Here is an 18,643-nt window from a genome sequence, read left to right as displayed (position 1 = left end):
ACAGCGCTGAAGAGAAACACATTGAGCATTTGATATGGGTATAAAAACATCGGGCTCTTTTATGTTGTCGGAATAAAGCCGATAAAGCTTTGTCGCCAGGAATAAGGGAAGGGGGCTTGAGGTTTAGGCTGCTTATACCTAAACATTTCCCTAGTCTGGGAGCCAACTTCAGATGGAGTTTTGCATCTGGAAAGTTTTGCCCGTACAACCAAAGTGCAACCCGCAGCCAGGCTCCTTATAAATTCTTCAGCATGATGATCCCTGGGTTGGGAATCTCATAAATCGAACAAGCTCTGCATAAAATATTTGCTAACGTGGAGCTTGCTTCCAATGTCCACCTTGATTTTGTAGGAAGTCTACAGGAAGAGGCCTGCCCAAATACAGAAAAGGGCTCTTAAATTCTTCCACGAAGCTGTAAGGACCACTACAGGCAACCTTTGGAGTTTTTCGTGGCTGACTTAAGCTTTTCCAAATGTAAGGGCATGGAGCAAAATGGATTTTAATTGTTATTCCTCTTTTCAGCATTATAGCCTTAAGTCTTTGCTGTGGGAAATATATACTAGTCACATTCTGTGTAAAACCCTAATTATAGACTATATGAGATTCCAAAAAGATAATTCAGGTCTTATATAATTAAACGAGGAAGCAGGAAAAAAATTTACAACAATTCTAATAAAAACACATAAACATCACAATAGTCCTAAAGCACCTTGCAGCTCCAGGAAGGGTGTGTGTGTGTGAAGGAAAAAATAGGGCATCACGTTGGGCAAGCAGAAGGCCCCCCTCCCCAAATACGCTTTCCAAGGAAGACGAACGGTCAGCTCTGCCGTGAAGCACTCAGAGGCGAAGGGATGATGGGTCAGGTGCAAAGGGTCAGTGGAGGCGCGGGGGGCACCTACAAAAAGCACCATCTTAATGAGGACATTCCTGGACCCTTCGTCCAACCCAAAAAGCCATGGCGTTCATCCCCACCATTCTGGCCTCGTGAGCACCACGCACCGTAACCCAGTCTGGCATTGGCTGTGCTTTGTACACTCGCCAACAGACTGCAAACAGCATTCTACTTGTATCATCTTGCAAGTTTTTAAACAATTCTTCTGATACTTCTTCAGTTCCTGAAGCTCTGTTGTAGGCAATACTTCCACTTTCTATGTTCGTTTAACTTCATTGTAGCTTGGTAATCTGAGGTGAATTTTTGTGAAGTTCTTCCACATATTGATGCTATCTTTTCTTCACTTCTTCTGACTCCTGTCTTTCCTTGCGTCCATTTCTGCATAAAGGTCCCTCGATTTCTGTAACTTTCTTAAATATGTTTCCCGTCCTTCCCACTTGAGTGCTGTTTTCCATTTATTTGCATTATTAAGATACCACTTCTTGTTTCTGCTTGCTCCTCTCTGGAGCTCAGTATTTCATGGACCAAACTCTCCCCTGTCGCCTTTTGCTTTCTGACTTTTTCCAGCTATTTTTAATGTATCAGCAGACAGCCATTTTACCTTCTTTTGCTCTTTACAATGCAACCCCCCCCCCCACAAGTCCTGCTGTGCTGCCTCATCATGGCACGGGGTGGGGGGAGTTCCTGGGAGGGACGAGCAGAGAACGTCGGGAGCGTGTGCCACGGGCAGGGCCCCCCACGGCGCGAAGGTCATCCCAGCTGCCCAGCTAAAGCCAGCAGGCAGCAATACAGGGAGATGCCGGAGGCAGAGGATCACTGTCGGGACAAGAGCAAAGGCATCCATTCATCCTGCATGTGAAAAGGCAGTGCTAAACCGCTCCTGTAATTTACCAGGAAAACCACACGGACAGAAAATACAAAATGATTGGCAATATAGTGGTGGATGATGGGCCCCTTACGTGGGGTGGCACTCAACTTGCTACTGAGTAAGAGCTGAAGAACATGTGGCCTGATTTTAACTATCTATACCTATCTCTGCCTGTCTGCCTGTCTGCCTATCTATCTATCTATCTATCTATCTATCTATCTATCTATCTATCATCTACTTTATTTATTTATTTATTTATTTAAATTTGTTGTAGCCACCCAACTCCCGAATGGACTCTGGGACATCCAGTTGCTGACGTTGCCATACAGGATAAGCAAAAAACAAAGCTGCAAAGACAGAAGTACAGTGGGAACATGGAACACAAGAAGCACGAACACGGGAAAGCTCAACACAGTAAAAGATGAGATGACATGACTGCAAATTGACATTTTAGGCATCAGCAAGTTGAAATGGACTGGAATTGGACACGCAGTCAGAAGGTCACAATGTTTACTTCTCAGGACATGAAAAACAAAGAAGGGAGAGCACTGATTTCATAGTTAGGAAGAGTATAGCAAGAACAGTACTTGGCTATAATGCAATCAATAATGGAATAATATCAGTTAGACTGCGGACAATGCTTTAATATGATGACTATCCAAGTTTATGCTGCCACCACTGATGCAGAAGAAGAGGATGAATATTATGATCGAGTTCAATTGGAAATCAACAGAACATGCAAGCAAGATGTGCTGCTTGTGATCAGAGACTGGAATGCCAAAGTTGGAAACACTAAAGAGGAAAATATATTTGGATTGTATGATTTAGGAAATTGAAATGAAGCAGGAGATGATGTATCAATTTCTGCCACTCTAATGATTTCTTCATAGCTAACACTGTCTTCAAACAACCAAAACGATGACATCACCAGACAGAGTACACAAAAATCAAATTGACCATATTATTGCTAAAAGGAGGTGGAGGAGTTCAATTATAGCATCAAAGACATGGTCAGGGGCTGACTGTGGAACAGATCACGAACTGCTCATGTGCAAGTTCCAAGTTAAGCTCAGGAAGAAGAAAGCCAACCAGTTTCCACAATATGATCTTGAGCATATACTCACAATTTTCAGTGAGAACATCAGGAATTGTTTTGAAGTCCTGAACCTCATTGACAGAGAACCAGAGGAAGTGTGGGATGAACTGAAAGAAGTTGTTAAAGATGAATGTGAAAATAGACTGCCAAAGAATGAAGAAACTGAAGAAAGCAAGCTGGATGTCAGAACAAACCATGGAAATTCCCAAGAAGAGAAGAGGAGTCAAAGGCAAGAAAGACAAAGATCTCAGAAAGGAACTTAACAAAGAGTTTCAGATAGTGGTTAGAAGAGACAAGAAACAGTATTACAACAACATCTGTAAAGACACTGAAGATGGAAACAGACATGGAAAAACAAGGAGAGTCTTCCGAAAGATCTCTGAATTCAGAAGGAATTTCCAGTCTTGAATTGGTGCGCTAAAGGACACCGAGGGACAGATAGTAACCGATTCAAGGAAGATCAAACAAAGATGGAAGGAGTATACAGAAATACTGTACAGTAGAGATATCAACATCCAAGATACTTTAGAAGATATTCCCTACTTACAAGAACCTCTAGTCCTAGAAGATGAAGTTAGATCAACACTCCAGTCATTACCAAGTCAGAAGGCTACAGGAATTGATGGAATACCCACTGAAAGATGGCAAGGAACAGAAGAAGAACCAGTCCCGGTTCTAACCAAGCTTTGCAGGCAAATCTGGAGTACAACACAGTGACCAACAGATTGGAAGCGGTCAATCTACATTCCAATACCAAAATAAGGAGACTTAACAGAGAGCGCAAACTATCATACGATATCCTTAATTTCACATACTAACAAAATAATGCTTTGGACCATCTAATGCAGATTAGAGCCCTACATGAAAAGAGATGCCAGATGTTCAAGCTGGCCTTAGAAAAGGCTGAAGAACACGAGATGCTGTTGTCGATGCATGATGGATAATTGAGAAGGGTTAGGGTTAGAATACCACGGAAAGCCCAGAAAACAAGTGGATCATTAACAAATCAGCCCAGAGTTCCTATCTGAGGCACAAATGTTCAGACTCGAATTATCCTATTTTGGACACATTATGCGAAGACCTAGCTCTCTGGAGAAGGCTGGGAAAGGTGGAAGGAAAGAGAAGAGGACGACCTATCTTGTCCATATGCAGTGGTGCTTAAAAGTTTGTGAACCCTTTTGAATTTTCTATATTTCTACATAAATATGCCCTAAACCATGATCTGTTCTCCACACAAGTCCCAAAACTAGATAAAGAGAACCCAAGTAAACAAATGGGTCAAAAACATTATACTTGTTCACTGATTTATTGAGGGAAATGATCCAAAGCTACATTTGTGTAGATGAGTGTGGCCATGAGTAGGGCCTCCCAATCCAGGACTGGGTGCAACTGGCACACGCAAGAGATTGTGCAAAGGCCCTCTGAGCCACAGGTGCCGCCTGCTGCTTGCTTTTCTAAACAACACGGAAACACGGCTGGCCTTTGCCTTCTGCTCTAAATGTCCCAGTCTGGCCCATGGCTCTAGCTTTCCTGGTGGTCCCCCATCCAAGGGGTAAGCTGGTCTCACCCCACATAGCTTTTTTGAGATCAGCCAAGCTTCCTGCTGCCTGCCATGTCCAAGCTCCAGAAAAAGATCCTGCAAACCAGGGAATGTTTTAAAGTCCTGAAGGTGCTACGACCATCCTAGTTGGCTCTGACATCAAATTCACAAGCGTGACTTCCTGTAACAGGTCACAGCAGTCTGTGGCCAAAATCCCTCTTCAGCGAAGGAGCCGAGCCGAGCAGAGCCGAGCAGAGGCCTTCAGACACCCAGGTAACTGCCGCGAGAAGGGTCAGTTCCCTGTCGGGTGATCCTTGGGGCAAGAACTGAGAGGCAAGGCGAATGTGGCCCCGATCCCTAGTGCGGTCCCACCTGGAGACCCTGGGGAGGCTCGGCTGGGAAACGGGCAGAGGAGCACAGCCACGAGGGCTGCTCCCTCCAATCGCAGAAGAGACTTAACGCATCAACATCTGGCAAAGGCATAACCACTAAAATAATGTAAAATTAGTAATCCCTAATCGGTTAAGGCCCCCCCCGAAGCTCTCTGGAACAGTTCTTCTTGACAGGCTTTTGGGAAGCCAACGGGGTGCCCAGACAGACAGGCAGGAAGACAGGCACGTCACCTAGGGAACGGGGGCATCTGCAGGGAACGGTCAAAGAAGTCAAGATGGTGGCCAGGATGGTGTGATGAAGGTCCACCTGTACTTTATGTGTGTTGTGTGTGCAATGCCTGTAAAGAACAGGCAGAGCTGGATTGCAGGTGAGCAATATTTCCCCTCTCCCTTCCCTGGAAGAAGGTTCCAGGGGTTCTCTTAGTGCCCAATAGCCACTAGGGGGTGCTGTCCTTCCTGGGGAGACCACAGGGCTGGAGGAGGAGGACCGGTCAGAGGGAAGAGCTACTCGGCGCACTCTTTCCCCAGCGCGGTGCCCTTGGACCTGAGAGCACCCCTACTCCTATGCCCACGCGGGGAGCTTCGTTTGCTCCTCTTCCCGGCTCAGCCCTCACTGATGCGGGCGACAACAAGCCTCTCCTCAAGTTCTGGAGGGGCAACCCTGGCCCTGGGCATCGCTGATGGGAAAACAGGACCTGGACTTCTGCCCATCAGCGCCTGTGGCCTGGCCAGCCATGCTCTTTCCCATTCCTTGGAGGTAATGGATTTACTCCTCCTCATTCTTTCTTTAGAACTTAGTTATGCTACTTTGAACCACTGCTTCAGTCAGTGGCAAACCCGAGTACATCCTCGTCCCCGGCCAAGGTTTAAGCAGCCTGAGGCCGAGGCCGGCAGGCAGACCCTTCCTGGGCTATAAAATAGCCTGTTTTCCCTGTGCTCAAAGCTTGTCCCCCTCGCCCCCCCTCCTCGAAAGGTGTGCTCCTGGGGCCGAGCCAGCTTTCGTCACCTCGGTCCTTGGCCACCCGGGATCACGGGTAAAGCTCGGGTGGCCCGAGCAGGTGCTGGAACATGAGGGCCTCTGGTCACTGGCCAGCCTCCCTTGCCCCCCCTGGCAGATTCCTCTGAAAGAACAGGAAGTGTCCCCTCTGGACCACGGGTAGCCAGAAGGGAGGGAGAGAGGGACCCAATCCTTTGCCCTTGAGCTCCAGGCTCCTTCCAGCCAAGCCATGGGGCGTCCCTGCCATTTCTGAGGCAGCTGCACAGAAATAATGGCTCATTCCTGCCCTTCCTTGGGGGGGTTTCTCAACTCCCCAGCTTGGCTTTTACCTACAAGCAGGTGGAATCAGGATCTGGATCTACTTCCCAACTCATTCAGATGGCTGGACTTGCAACCCAGATCCCCTTGATGGAGGAAAGTCCCAGCAGTTAAAACTGAAGCGGTGGAGAGCTTCTGCCTTTTAGGATCATCCATCAACAGTAAAGGAACCAGCAGGCAAGAAATACGCTGCAGACCAGCGCTTAGTAGAGCAGCCATGAAGGCCTTGGAGAAGAGATTCAAATGCTGGGGTGGGTCAGTACCAACAAAGGTCAGAATCGTGCAAGCCGTAGTGTTCCCTGTGACCCTCTATGGAAGCGAAAGGTGGACTTTGAAGACGCAAGAGAGGAAGAGCATTGATGCCTTTGAACATTGGGGTTGGAGAAGACTCCCGAGAAGACCATGGACAGCCAAGAAAACAAACCTATCATTGAACAAATCAGTCTGGAGTTCTCCCTCGAGGCACAAAAGACCAGGCTCAAATTATCCTACTTCAGACACATTGTGCGAAGACCCAGCTCCCTGGAGAAGGCTCTGGTGCTGGGAAGGGTGGAAGGAAAGAGGAGGGGAGGACGACCAGCAGCAAGGGGGAGGGGCTCAGTTACAGCGTTGGAAGACCTGAAGGACCAGGTTAGGGACGGAGCATCCTGGAGAAAGTCCATCTATGTGGTTGCTAGGAGTCGAAAACGACTTGACGGCACATAAAATCAAATCAGTCGGCAGTCATGCGAAGGTGCCAGGCTCATGCGACTTCTTCCGCCCCACCTGCGACCTTTCCGATTGCAGTGCTGGGGCGGTGGGGGGGGGATGCCTGCCGCCGAAGTTTCGCCCCGACGGCCGATGCCGGAGCCTCGTTCCCCATCCAGGGGCGAGGACAAGGCTTGGCCGTCGGACACCCAACTTCTCAGGACTTGGATTACTCTAGGCCCAGAGCTGGGCTGCAGAAATCCGGGCGACCGCTAGACGGCAGCGACGACGGAAGGACGGAAACCTCCGGCCTTCGGACTGCTGCAACCCCAGCCGGTGCCCGGCCTGTGGGCCGGAACACCAACCCCAGCCGGGGAGGCGCTCTCGGGGCCGGCAGGGGCGAGAGAGTCGGCTGCGCCCACAGCCAGCGGCCTCCTGCAGACAACGCGCCGGAAGGGCAGTGGGCGAGGCGGCGGCCGGCGGAGTGGCCTGCCTCGAGCAGGAATGCGGCCCGACTGGTGCTGCTGGCCCGGCGGGCTGCGTCTCCACCCGCGCCCCTGCGCCGGAGAGGGCCAACGCCTCGACCGCCGCGGCCGGAGCCTCTGCCTGGCCCTGCTGCTCTGGCCCAAGAAGCGCAGTGCGGTGCGGCGCCCCGGCGGGGACCGGCGCGGGCTGCCTCGCAGGGGCTGTCTGTCCGTGGGCGGCGGCAGCAGCCCCAGCGGGAGGAGGGCGCGCGGACGGTCGGGTGTCTCCACCTGCCGGCGAGCGCCCGAGCGGCCCGGCGCCCGTCCTCCCCTCCAAGGCAATCCTGACGGGACACCCCAGGCAGGACCACACCGGTGCCCTGCCCGCCTCTGGCCCTCCCGCGTAGGGGCCGATCGCCGCCCAGCCCCGCGCCATGCCGTGCTCCGGGCCGACTCACCTGCAAGGTCTCCGCCGCGGCCAGCAGGTAGCGAGCAGTGCAGGCGCCACCTCCCTGCCTCCCGTCCTCGGGATGCCAGCCGGAAGAGGCTGCCCTGCCAAGGCCAGCCCCGCCGCCGGCTCGCTTCCTGGGCAAGGGCCCCACCGAGGGGAGCAAAGGCCAGGGCGCTCCCTCCTGGGCCGAGCAAAGGTGCGGCGGAAGGCCCGGTGGCCAGCGGAGTGCGCCCTGCCTGGTGCCGCTTCACCTGTTCTGGCGGACGGCGCCCGCCCACCCTCGCAGCCCTCGCCTCGGCCGAGGGATGGGCTTCGCTGGGGCAGGAGCCGCCCCTCGTGCTCAGTCGCCTCTCGCCACAGAAGTTGCCTGGCTGGGGGTCTCGCGCCCTCACGGAGGGCACGCGCCATCCTCCGCCGGGGTGGGTGGCAGCTTCTGCAGGCGTCCCTACCAGGTGCCAGGCGCCCTTCTAGAAGACAAGAGGACCACGGTTCCTGGGGTGACTCCTGCTGGACTTCACTTGGCAACATGATTCCTGAGACCTTCCCCGACCCCCGCGCCTGGGGTCCTCCTTCACTGAGCTCTCGGGCTGTCTCGGAACAACTAGCCTGCGGCCTTGGGGGGCTCTATGAAAAGCTGGTGGAAGGAACACAGGCACTTCCTTCTTTGCAATGTCAGTGGATGTATAAAAGCAGCTGGGGGGCTTCCTCCCTCCCTCCCTCCCTCCCTGGGCAGCCCAGCCCATCTCACAGCCCTGACTCCAGACAGCACACCAGGACTGAAACCACACGATGCCTCCATTGAAACAGGACCCAGCAAAAGCCCGGTCACCAGCAGAGCTCACCGACTACCTGGCCAAATGCCTGGGGGAGCAGCTGGTTCTTCAGGGCTGGAGGGAAGGCTAATAGGGCCCAGGCCACCCGGGGCTCTGGGGGTGCTGTTCCACAGGGCAGCCGCAGCCGCAGAGGAGGCACGGCTCCGGGGCCTAACAAGAGGATTTGTTCGATGGAGGGGCCTTGGTGCACACCCTCCCTGCTAGTCCTGGTGGAGCGAGCAGAAAAAATGGGGGACAAATATCCATGGAGGGCATTATAGGTAACCAGTCTGGACCACAGGCCACAGAGAATTTAAAGAGGGGGGGACAGATTCAAAGCCAGAGAACAGCCATGATGGGGGGAGATGTTCCTTCTCTCAGGAACAGAGCACGTTTCCCCATCCAGGGCAAGGCAGGAACTAGTTTTTCTTGATGCAGGAAGTTCCATGAAAATAACCCAGTGCTTCTTGGTGGTCAGTGGTGGGGCCCTTCACCTCCAGCCCAGAGCGCCCCCCCCCCCATTTTAAAGCGTGCTTAAGGAAGTCCAGCTCTGGGATAGCCGCCTGTGTTGATGGGCTGGGAGGACTGTGAGGAAAGTGAACGGAACGCAAGATGAGAAGATGCGTTGGCTTTCGCAGCTCCTGGCCAAGGAGGGTGAATGCCAGGCGTTTGGAAGGTCAGTTGTCAGGAAAGCTGGTCCAGAAGGCCACTGACCTTCCAGGGAGCACATCAGGAAAAAGGAGGGTGGAAACGGAAAGACCTTCCACCAGGGCAGGGCCTCTAGTGAGGGCAGGACGGGTGAGCTTAGGGCAACGCTTGGCACAGAGAACCCTCCAGCCTGGTGAGGTGAGCTCTGGATCCCGAGGCGTCCGGGGCTCCCGCTCCAAGGCAAGCGCACCATGGCTCAGATCAGACGAGGCAGGGCGTTCCAAAACGGTTTATTGAGAGTAAACAGAGTGGCAAATTAACACAAGACAGGGAAGAGAAACGAGAGCAGAGAGGTTAAAACAGCCCTACTGTCTGGACCCAAAGGGGCTGGGGAAGGGGCACGGACCAGAGGCCAAGCCTCAGCACTGTGAGGGGCTCCGTGGCTTCTCCCCTACACTCAGGCGGCGCAAGAATCCCACCAAACCACAGACTTCTTTGGAGGGAGGGGACACAGGACTCTCTGGCCCCTTTGCGTGGAAGAGGCCAGGCAAACAGAAGGTGCTGGGGGGGAGGGGGCCCTGGGAGGGGAGGGAGGGGGGCGCAGCTGGGGGGGAGGTCAGCAAGGCCTTGAGCCCCTGGCCAAAGCATCCAGTCTTCTTGCCCCAGCTCGGGGAATCTGGGGGAGGGAGGGGGGGGGCAGCCTCTGCTGGTGCCAGCCCAAGGGACTCAGGGCAAGGGGGCAGTGTGGTAAGCGTGTGGCGCCGGCTGAGGTGGGAGGGCCTCTCCCGCTCCTGGGGGCTGCTGGTGAAGGGGCGAGGACCCCGTTGGGGCCGGCTGCGGCGCCCAGAGGCGGGAGCCCAGAGGGACAGGAGATCCAGCTCGACGTCCTGCAACCCAGGGTCTCGGAAGGAGCAGGTGGCAATGGAGCGCCGCTTCTGTTTCGCCTGCTCCTGCTGCCGTCGCTGCTGCTCCCGGTGCACAGCGGCCTCCCGGGCCCGGTTCTCCTACAGGAGCAGATCAGTTGCAAAGAGAGGCCCAGGGGATCACCCCCTCCAGCCCTCAGAAGGCCTCTGCGAAGCCGCTGTTCCCTTGGCAATGGAGAGACAGTGCCACAGCAAGGCAGGGGGCAGAAGGGTACCTGGACATACCTCCACGGCAGCGAGGAAACGCTCCCCAAAGGCGTGGAAGATGCCACAGCACTCGGGCAAGCTGAAAGCCTCCGGGTCTTCGCAGAGGAAGTCGGAAAGCATGGCTGCAGCCTGATGGAGGCCCTGCTGGGCAGCTTTCACCGCCCTCAGCTCCACCTCTGCCACGTGCAAGAAGGGCCCCATCTGGGCCTCCAAGCCGAGGCCCTCCAGGTCCCCTTGGGCTCGCAAGACATGCTGCTCCAAGCTCTCCAATTCCGCCGCCACCTCCTGGTCATCGATCCTGCCAAGGCCAGCAAGAGTGGCTGCGGGCATGCCTTCAGGCCTGCAGCAGCTGGAGGCCCTTGCCCGCCATACCAGCCGCCACGGAGCCCGCAGGCTGCTGAAGGCAGCAGGGTTCAGGTGGCAAGCCAGCCTCGCCCACCTCCTCCGTCCTGCAGGACGGGACTCTGTTCCACAGTGGAGAAGCCTGCCCTCCCCCCGCCCCCCCCGGTCTCCCTCTGCAGCCTTCCTTACCGTGACGCAGGCGCCATGTGCTGGAGCTTGCGGGGGAAATGCAGAAGGGTGGGGTCCTTCCTCTCGGCCTCCTGGGGGGGAGAAAAGGGTGGCCGCGTGTTCCCTGCGGCGAGGCCCAGGGGCAGCACGTGCGCCACCCACCTGGCTGGGCAAGCGCAGAGGCCCTGAGGCCTAGCCCTGCTTGGACAGCATCCTGACCACAGCCTCCTGGCAGGCCTGGGTCAAGCCTCCACCAAAGGCCATTCTTCTCGGGAGGGCTTCCCTAGCGCTCCCACAGAATCACGCTTCCTGTCATTCCGGCCCATCACCTGGCGTCACAGGCCAGGGATTTTCTAACCACAGGCAATATAAGAAATTGCCAGGACAGGACCTGCCCTTTCCAGGGAACCTTAAAAAAAAAGGCTGGGGGTGTATTTGAGTGATCCAGCCCCTGGCTCTTGGGCCACCCCACTACCCCAAGCAAAGGCATGTCAGGACCAGGTTGGCCTGTCTTCCTCCCAACCCAGCCCTGGATAGAAATCGGCGCAGAAAACCTAGAGGGTCCCTTTTCCCAGGCCCAGGAGATGTGGGACCAAGCAACGAGCAAGGCCCTCGGTGGGCTACAGAAAAGCCTTCAGCAGGGACCTTCGACACAAGGCTTAAAACTAACGACACCGACTATCCACGTGAACAGTTTGAGAAAAAGGCAACGCTGGTGTGCGGCGTCAGGGGCACGTGCAATACACGGATGTCTACGCCTGTACCTTTAAGACCGTTGGACTTGCTCTCCTTCTGATGGCAGCGCTTTTAACCGCATCCACGGGAGAAGGGAGAAGCAGCGGCGGAGGCCGCCACCTGGAACCTGCCTTTCTGCCCGGCCGGGCAGAGTGGCGTCCAGTTCTCCTGTTCTGCCCTGCTGCCGGAGGAGCTCGAAGGCAGGGGCTTTGGAAGGACGAGGGGTTTAGATAAAGGGGCTTGGACAACTCCCTAGGTTGAGTGCCCAGTGGGTAGAAAGCACAGCTGGGCGCAAACCTGAAGCAAGCGCGATGGGGGCTGGGAAGTTGTAGTCCTGCGGAGCCTGTCTCCCCCCTCTGCATGGCCAACCCCTTCCTTTGCCCCTCTCTGCCCGCCCCAGCTGCTGTCACTGAGGTCCCGCCTATTCCCACTCTCCTCTCCCCAGGACGCAGGTCCAGGTCAAGGCCCAGACCAAACCTGCACATTTCAGGTTGGACACGGACCGCCCAAAGGAGCCGTCTGTGCCCCGTACGCCTTGCGGGCAGTTGTAGCAAGCCCTGTGCCATCTTCTGCCCTGCACCCTACACCCAGTGGACCCAGGAAGTTGCACAGCCAGGCAGAGCTGCTCTGCCCCCTTGAAGCTTTCCAGGTCTGACGAGACCTCAGTCCTGTCCTTGCTGGGGGACAAGGAGCCAACCAGAGCGAGGAACTTTCTTCTGGGGAGAAAAACCAGGAAGACGTGGCAGGCCAGGCAGAGCCTCCCTCAGAGAAGGCCCACGCGTTCCACGAGGAAATTGCAAAGGGGGACGTTTTCTGGGACAGAGGAAATGGATCTGGCACAAAGACACGCTCCGACTGAATGCTGGAGGAAAGCTCTAAGAGTGCCAGCCGGTCGACCGCCAAACCAGCGGCTCCCCTTCGCGGGATGTGCCTGAGCAGAGGCTGACAGCCCCTCTCAGGGAACTTGGAACTGGATTCCTGCGCTGATCAGGGAGTCCGCCCCATAGCCCGAGACCCCCTTCAGCTGGGGGACTGCCAGGCTGGGGGGATTGAATGCAGAGGCCAGAAGCTGCCAGGTGGGGCGTCCCAGGCGATACCAAGGCCAGGGACAGCCTGGACTCCCCAGGACGCCTCTTTGCTGAGGGAGACCCCCAGTGCAGGCCAGCTCTCCTACTTACGTCTGGCTGCAGGACACTCGAGGGGCTCAGCAAACTCTGGACCCCGGTGACACAGACACGGGCTCTGGGGGCTGGCTGGGCCAGTTGCAGGAGCCAAAGTTTCTTCTTCGTCTTCAGCAGGCCCACATCCCTCCCAGGCTGCAAGGGCTGAGTGTATGCCCCCCGAAAGACACCCTCCTGTGGGAGCTTGTCAAGGCAGCCCTGTGCCACGTGTTTTCCTCTCCCACCCTTCGTGGTTTTCCACTGTGTCCCAATACTTCTCTATTTCAGATTATATTTCCATGCTAAGGCCCCCTCCCTTCCCCCAGCCCAAGAGGCTCACCAAGGCCATAAAATGCAGGAGATCCATGCCAGGCTGGTTGCCCTTCGTGTCTGCCAACCTCAGCAAGGATGACACGTGGAAGCCGAATGCAGAGCCAGCGTAGCCTCCCTGCAGGGAGGAGGGGGAAGAGAGTGTCCGCACCAAGAGAACCCACGCTCCCGCGTGGGCCCCACTTACAAGCCGCCCCCTCTGTCCGCCCGAGACTCACGTGGCTGGCCAGGGGCAGCCACATCCTTCGGAGTGGGGGAGGCAGGCTCTTGGTAGAGCAGAATGGGCTGTTTGTACAGGAGCAGGCATCCCGCCCGAGTCCAGCGCACCCTCAGGTGAAGGGGCAACCAAACCCTTAAGAGCTGTTGCCACAGGGCCCTTGGCTGCGGAGGAGCTCCGAGATGCCCTTTTCCCAGGCAGCCCCCAACCCCTGTGGAGGTACCTCATTCATGTAGTTCCCCGTCTTCAGTACCAGCCGGATGAGGTCATGCAGCTCTTCACAGCCCAGCAACTCTGGGGGAAAGGAGGACAAGGCTGAACGACAAGGCGGTGGCTGGACCTTGTTGGCATCGGACTCCTGGAGGACCAACCGCACCCCCAACTATTTCCCAAGGAAGCTGTGCCCTCTGTGGCGAACCAGCCAGACCTTCTCCTCTGCCAAGATGATGACCCCCAGCTCGGCCCCACAGGACACATGGCCCCTCCCAACTGTACCTCCCGGTCAAGGATGGGGAAAGGGAAAGAGAGCAAGTGCCTCATCGCTGCCCCCTGCTCCCCCCCTACCTAATGCCGCCTCTGTCAGGATCTGGATGGCCGACTGCAGGGCACCAAGCTGGGGGAACAGCTGCAGCTTCAGCACCAGGAGCTCCAGGCGACGGGAATAGCTGGAAGGCAAGGAGAGGGGCAGGTGGGATGGCCCGTCCTCTGCCTAGCAGCACCCCATGGAGCCGCATGCCCCCACAACTGGACCGGCCCCTCACCTGGGCACTTGGACGAGGAGCAGAGCAAAGACCTCAGCCTCCGAGAGGCGACTCCGGTCACCCTGGAAGGCCTCCAGCTTCTCGACCTTTCCACGAGAAACGGCAACCCGTGAACGTGGCGAGGCGCGCAAGAGCCCCTCTGCCCTCACCCGGCAGCCCCACAATCACCTCCTTCACGTCGGGAAGCATCTTGAAGAGCTCCAGCAGCTTCTCTGGCCCGTAAAGGACGCCTGCTCCATTACGGATATCCGCCACGATATCTTGCACTGGCCTAAGAAGGGGGGACGGCTTCCTCAACTGGCATGGGCCTCAGAGCTTGCCCCACACCCAAACTTGGGGGCCCTCCCCCACCTCACCTCTTAAACTGTTTGAGGAAGATCCCCAGATTCAGGATTTTCTTGGCATCCAAAAGGGAGGCCTAAAAGGAGGGAGAGACCCACAAGAGTAACGCTTTACAAACAGTTGTTAGACGAGGTGAGGGAAGAGAATAAGGAACCGGAGCATCCAATACTTTCTTGTCATCTGAAAAGTTTGGTGGCACGGCCCCTCTGCCACCATCTGGCAGCGATTTCCTGACTTCTGTCTCTCCTGTTGCTCTGCAGACACCCTTCCTCCCTGGCACCCTTGTTGTGGGCAAGAGCAGCCCCGGGCCCTGCCCAGCTTTCACTCTCGGAAGTCAGAGGAGCACTGAATCCTAGCGCTGGGAGGGGCCCCTGAGAACCCAGAGCAAAGGCTGCCCGGCCTCTGAATCCAGGAAGGGAGGACCCCTGCCTCTCTGGGTCCCTGGCTTCTCCACCCAGCCGCCATTACTCTGGTTGATCCTCAGCTGGAATCTGTCTCCCGGCAATCAGCCTCCTGTAGCTTCATCCTTCTAATTTATTGATCAAATTTCTAGGCTGCCCATCTCCAGCAACTTGGTGGCTTAACATATACAAGCAATAAAACCCCAAAGAGGGTGCCGTCCAGAGGACAGCCACCAACTTTCTCCCCCACCCGAAGAGGCAAGAGACACGCCAACCCACACCCTTGTTAAAAGCAGCCCACAGCAGGGACTGAGAGTGCCATCTCATGTCTGCTGGTCTTTATTATTTATTTATTGACATTTATTGGCTGCCCAACTCCAGTTTGTCCTCTAAGGCTTCACATTTTGCTGGGGAGGCATTTTGTTGTGTCCCCCCACCCCCGTCCAGCCTTGCAACCTGGCCAGATTAAGCTGGAACCTCCTTCTGTCCTCCTGAGTGCTGGCCAGAGCTCCCAATTTTGTGTCATTCGCACATCTGATAAAAAAGACTATCAGTTTGTTACCCAGGTCAATAAATAAAAATGGTGAGTAACCCCGACCCCAAGACATCCCCATGGGACCCCAGGGGTTCCTGCTCTCCAACGCGATATAAAGTCACTAAGCTCTTTCCACCCAGAAGCATGCAGCTTTCTGAACAACACAGCTACTAGGCGCTACTGTACTTCCCTGTTTTCCTTGGAAGCAAGCGACTGCTGCAGGAAAACTATGTGCTGGTTTCAAGCCCTGCCCTCAGCCTGGTTCCCGAATTAGCATGACTACACAGGCCACGAGAGGACCACACCAAGCGTGTTGTGTGAATGCAGCCACAAGGTCTTTGGACAATCAAGTCTCCTCAAGGCTCGATGACAAAAGATGCCCCCCCAGCCGCATCAACTCTTCAGTGGGATTCGAAACAAGCATTTTCCGGCGTTACGCTGGGCAGCTCTTGAGCAAACAGGCGTTAAAAAATTATCCAGGGAGCAAGTCCTCAATTAACACTCCACAGCAGGCAGGAAGCTGAAGACTTGATTCCCCTAAGCCCTGAAAGCTTTGGGTGAGCCTCAATGGCTCAGGGCGCTCTACCTGCAAAACTGTTCTGAGAATAAAGGGAAGAGAGCAAATCCTGTTCAAGCCATCTTGAACTGCCTAAAGAAAGACCACAATTAAAGGGCAGAAGGAAAAGGGAGAAGAGCCTCCCCCGAAGCGCCCGGAAGGACAAGGCCGCACCAGGGACACCTCAGCTACCTGGTGACGCCAACCAAGGGAGGCCAGGGACCCTGGCTGCTCGTCGTGCAACATGCTGAACTAGGGAAAATTTCCTAGTAACGTTCGAACATTTTTTTAGCGTTGAATCACTTCTGTTTTTTTCGGGGCGGGGTGGGGGGGAGCGTGAGCCTGTTGCGCGAACCAGGCCCGTTGGATGCTTAAAGAACTCAAATCCAGAAACACGGTGGCTTCGACAACCAGATTAAGCTGTCGTGCGAAGGTCGCCCTTGAATTCGCCCTCCAAAGACCCGCGAAAAACGAGGGAGCTCGCGCCGCTCAACCTTCCCCCCCCTTCCCCCGACGTTGCGCCTTCGCTGAGCGGCCGGCCCGCGCGAGTCCCGGGCTCGCTCTGCCTTGCGCCCCGTGACGGCCGCTCGGTGAGCCCGGGCAGGAAACGGCCGTCGGAAGGGAGAGCTGCTGCGGACGCGACAGGCTCGTCCGCGGAGGGTCCCAAGACGCTCCCGCCCCGTCCGGCGGCGCGGCCTTCCTGCCCCGCCCGCCCCTTCCTCACCTGCTCCGTCGCCGGGGGCCCACGGAGACTGCTGCCGGCCGGCTCCGGGCGCTGCCCGAAGAGCTCTTCCAGCAGACGCCAGTCCAGCGCCCAGTCGCCGCGCCGTCGCCGCGCCGTCCAGAGATTGTGACGCCCGCGAATGCGCTCCGCTGGAATGGCCTCCCAGTTGAAGTTCCGCAGCCGGACCGGGCGCCGCCCGAAGGGCCCCTCCGCGACTCCCTCGGAAGGCGCCGTATCGCCGAGGCTCAAGCCCGGCGGCGGCGGCGGGGGCGGCGGGGGCGGCGGCGAAGGAGCCAGGGCGGAGCTGCGGGGAGAAGAGTTGGCACCGGGCGACGAGGCGGCGGCGGCCACCGACGCCGTAGGGTTCGGCGGCCCGGGCCCCGTCCAGTCCTCAGGCGAGGCCGCGGCGGGTGCGCTCTGAAGAGTCACCATCGCCTGCTCGAGAAGGGGCGGGGGGTGGGAGAGAGGCGCGCGGCGGCGGGGGAACCCTGCGCTCAGCCCGGCCGAGGCAGAAGGGCCCGGCTGCCTTCGTGCGTCCCTTCGGAGCCAGCGGACGGAGAACGTAGCGCTCAAGGAAAGGGCCGGAGGTAGGAGAGGCGCTCCCGCTCCAGCTCAGCGCCGCCCTCCTTCCCGCAGCGACGATCCGCAGCCCTCCTTCGCGGACGCGCGAGCCTCTGCCTGGGGAGGCGAAGGCAAGGGCTGTCTTCGGCCACCACGTCACCCGCGTAGGCGTGCGGACCCGACGGTGCGGAGCCTTCTTGAGGCTGGCGGACCTCGAGGGGGAGGGCCGCGCCGTGCGTTTCTTTCGAGGGGATGTCCGGCGGAAGCGGCGCGCAAGGCTCCAGCTGGGCTGGGCTGGGCTGGGCTGGCTGGCTGGCTTCCTGGGCCGGAGGGGCGTCCGTGCCGGGCCGTGCCGGCCTGTGCCGGCTCTTCCTCTGGCGGGCGGCGAAGTGCGGGGCGCTGATTGCGGGCGAGCAACTGGCACGCGAGCCTGCTGTCCTCCCTCCCTCGTCCCTCGGCTGGCTCCCGAGGCGCCCCTGCCCGGCCCCACGGACCCCACACCGCCACGCCCGCGCTGGGCGCTCGACTCCGAGACCAAGTGCGCCGTCCGCGGCCAGCTCCACCTGCGGCGGTCGGAAGGGCGGCTCCTCGCTGGGCTCGGTTTTGAGGGTTAACCTCCGGCCGGCGGCGAGGCCGCGGCCCTGCCTGGGCCGGCTCCTGCCCACCCTTCCCCGGGGCCCCAGCCACCCCCTAGTTCCCCTGAGCACCCTCCCTTCCCCGGGGCTTGATCCGCCGGCAGGCAGCAGGCGAGCCAGACGGCTGGCCGGTGGGGAGAGGCCCAAGGCTGCCAGTGGGCCATCCCGGCAGCTGCACCCGGAGGACAAAGGAGAGCCGCCAAGCGGGGTGGCCTCTGCTTGGCCCCCTCAGGGAAGGGAGGCTGATTTCCAGAAGTGGGGGCTGTTGGAGGAGCAGATCGCTGGCTCGTCTCCCTCCCAGCGGGGCTCTCTGAGCCTCGGTTGGACCGGATAGGCCTGTTCATCCTCCCTCTCCCAAGTCTCCCCACAGCAAGTCTGCGGGATAGCAAGGGGTAGAAGGAGACTTGGACGAGAAAGGGAAACAGGCGGGGGATGAGAAAACAAAATGCTTATTAAGAGAATGATTGTTCCAGTAGGTGGGGAGGAGAGAAAAACATTGCAAAATGAGGATCCAAAGGATGTAGTCAAAGCAAGCAGTGTTTAAGATTGAAAAACATTTGGGAAGTTACAAAGACAGATAAACAAGGCGTCTCCAGTAGACTTGAATGGAATAAAGAATAAAAGTAATTTGGGGTGAAACTGAAACAATGAAATTTATCTGAGAGGAGGATCTGACACATTTATATCAGACTAATGGTAATGCCTCAAAGAGCGGAACCGAAACAAATATATAAACGGTAGTGTCCAAGAAAAAGTGCATGAAAAGGAAGTTGTAAAGGCTAAAAAAGGTTGAAAAACTGTAAGGCTGCAGTTGAGGATGCTGTAACTGGAGAAATGCTAAAGCTTGGATACGATGTTCATGCAGCGCCTTGGCAGCTTGT

The 18,643-nt window shown here is 56.9% G+C and overlaps 2 protein-coding genes across 5 annotated transcripts in view; both read right to left on the bottom strand.

Moving 5' to 3' along the window:
* TRIM3 (tripartite motif containing 3) overlaps nt 1-7,820 on the bottom strand; it is a 29,339-nt gene extending 21,519 nt beyond the window's left edge. For 3 of the 4 annotated variants that reach the window (XM_025176108.2, XM_025176106.2, XM_007442945.4), the window contains exon 1: nt 7,713-7,820. The gene's annotated coding sequence lies outside the window, so the exon portion shown is untranslated. The remainder of the gene's footprint in view (nt 1-7,712) is intronic. The other variant, XM_025176107.2, reaches the window with a different exon arrangement.
* Nucleotides 7,821-9,444: 1,624 nt separating this feature from the next.
* Nucleotides 9,445-17,626, bottom strand: LOC103067585 (FH2 domain-containing protein 1-like). Its single transcript, XM_088140323.1, has 10 exons — nt 16,567-17,626; nt 14,365-14,426; nt 14,177-14,279; nt 14,009-14,094; nt 13,812-13,912; nt 13,471-13,541; nt 13,041-13,148; nt 10,827-10,897; nt 10,314-10,593; nt 9,445-10,169 (listed from the first exon to the last, which is right to left on the bottom strand). The coding sequence occupies exons 1-10, from the start codon at nt 16,996-16,998 to the stop codon at nt 9,585-9,587; spliced, it is 1,899 nt and encodes a 632-aa protein (XP_087996449.1). The 5' UTR covers nt 16,999-17,626; the 3' UTR covers nt 9,445-9,584.
* Between the last annotated feature and the right edge of the window lie 1,017 nt (nt 17,627-18,643).

This window comes from Python bivittatus, unplaced genomic scaffold (genome assembly GCF_059951505.1).
Source record: "Python bivittatus isolate LINGU-HERP-01145 unplaced genomic scaffold, Pbiv_v1 ctg000340_np1212, whole genome shotgun sequence".
Classification (NCBI taxonomy): Eukaryota; Metazoa; Chordata; class Lepidosauria; order Squamata; family Pythonidae; genus Python; species Python bivittatus.
The sequence above is the reverse complement of the archived record's forward strand: the minus strand, read 5'-3'. Positions and strand labels throughout refer to the sequence as shown.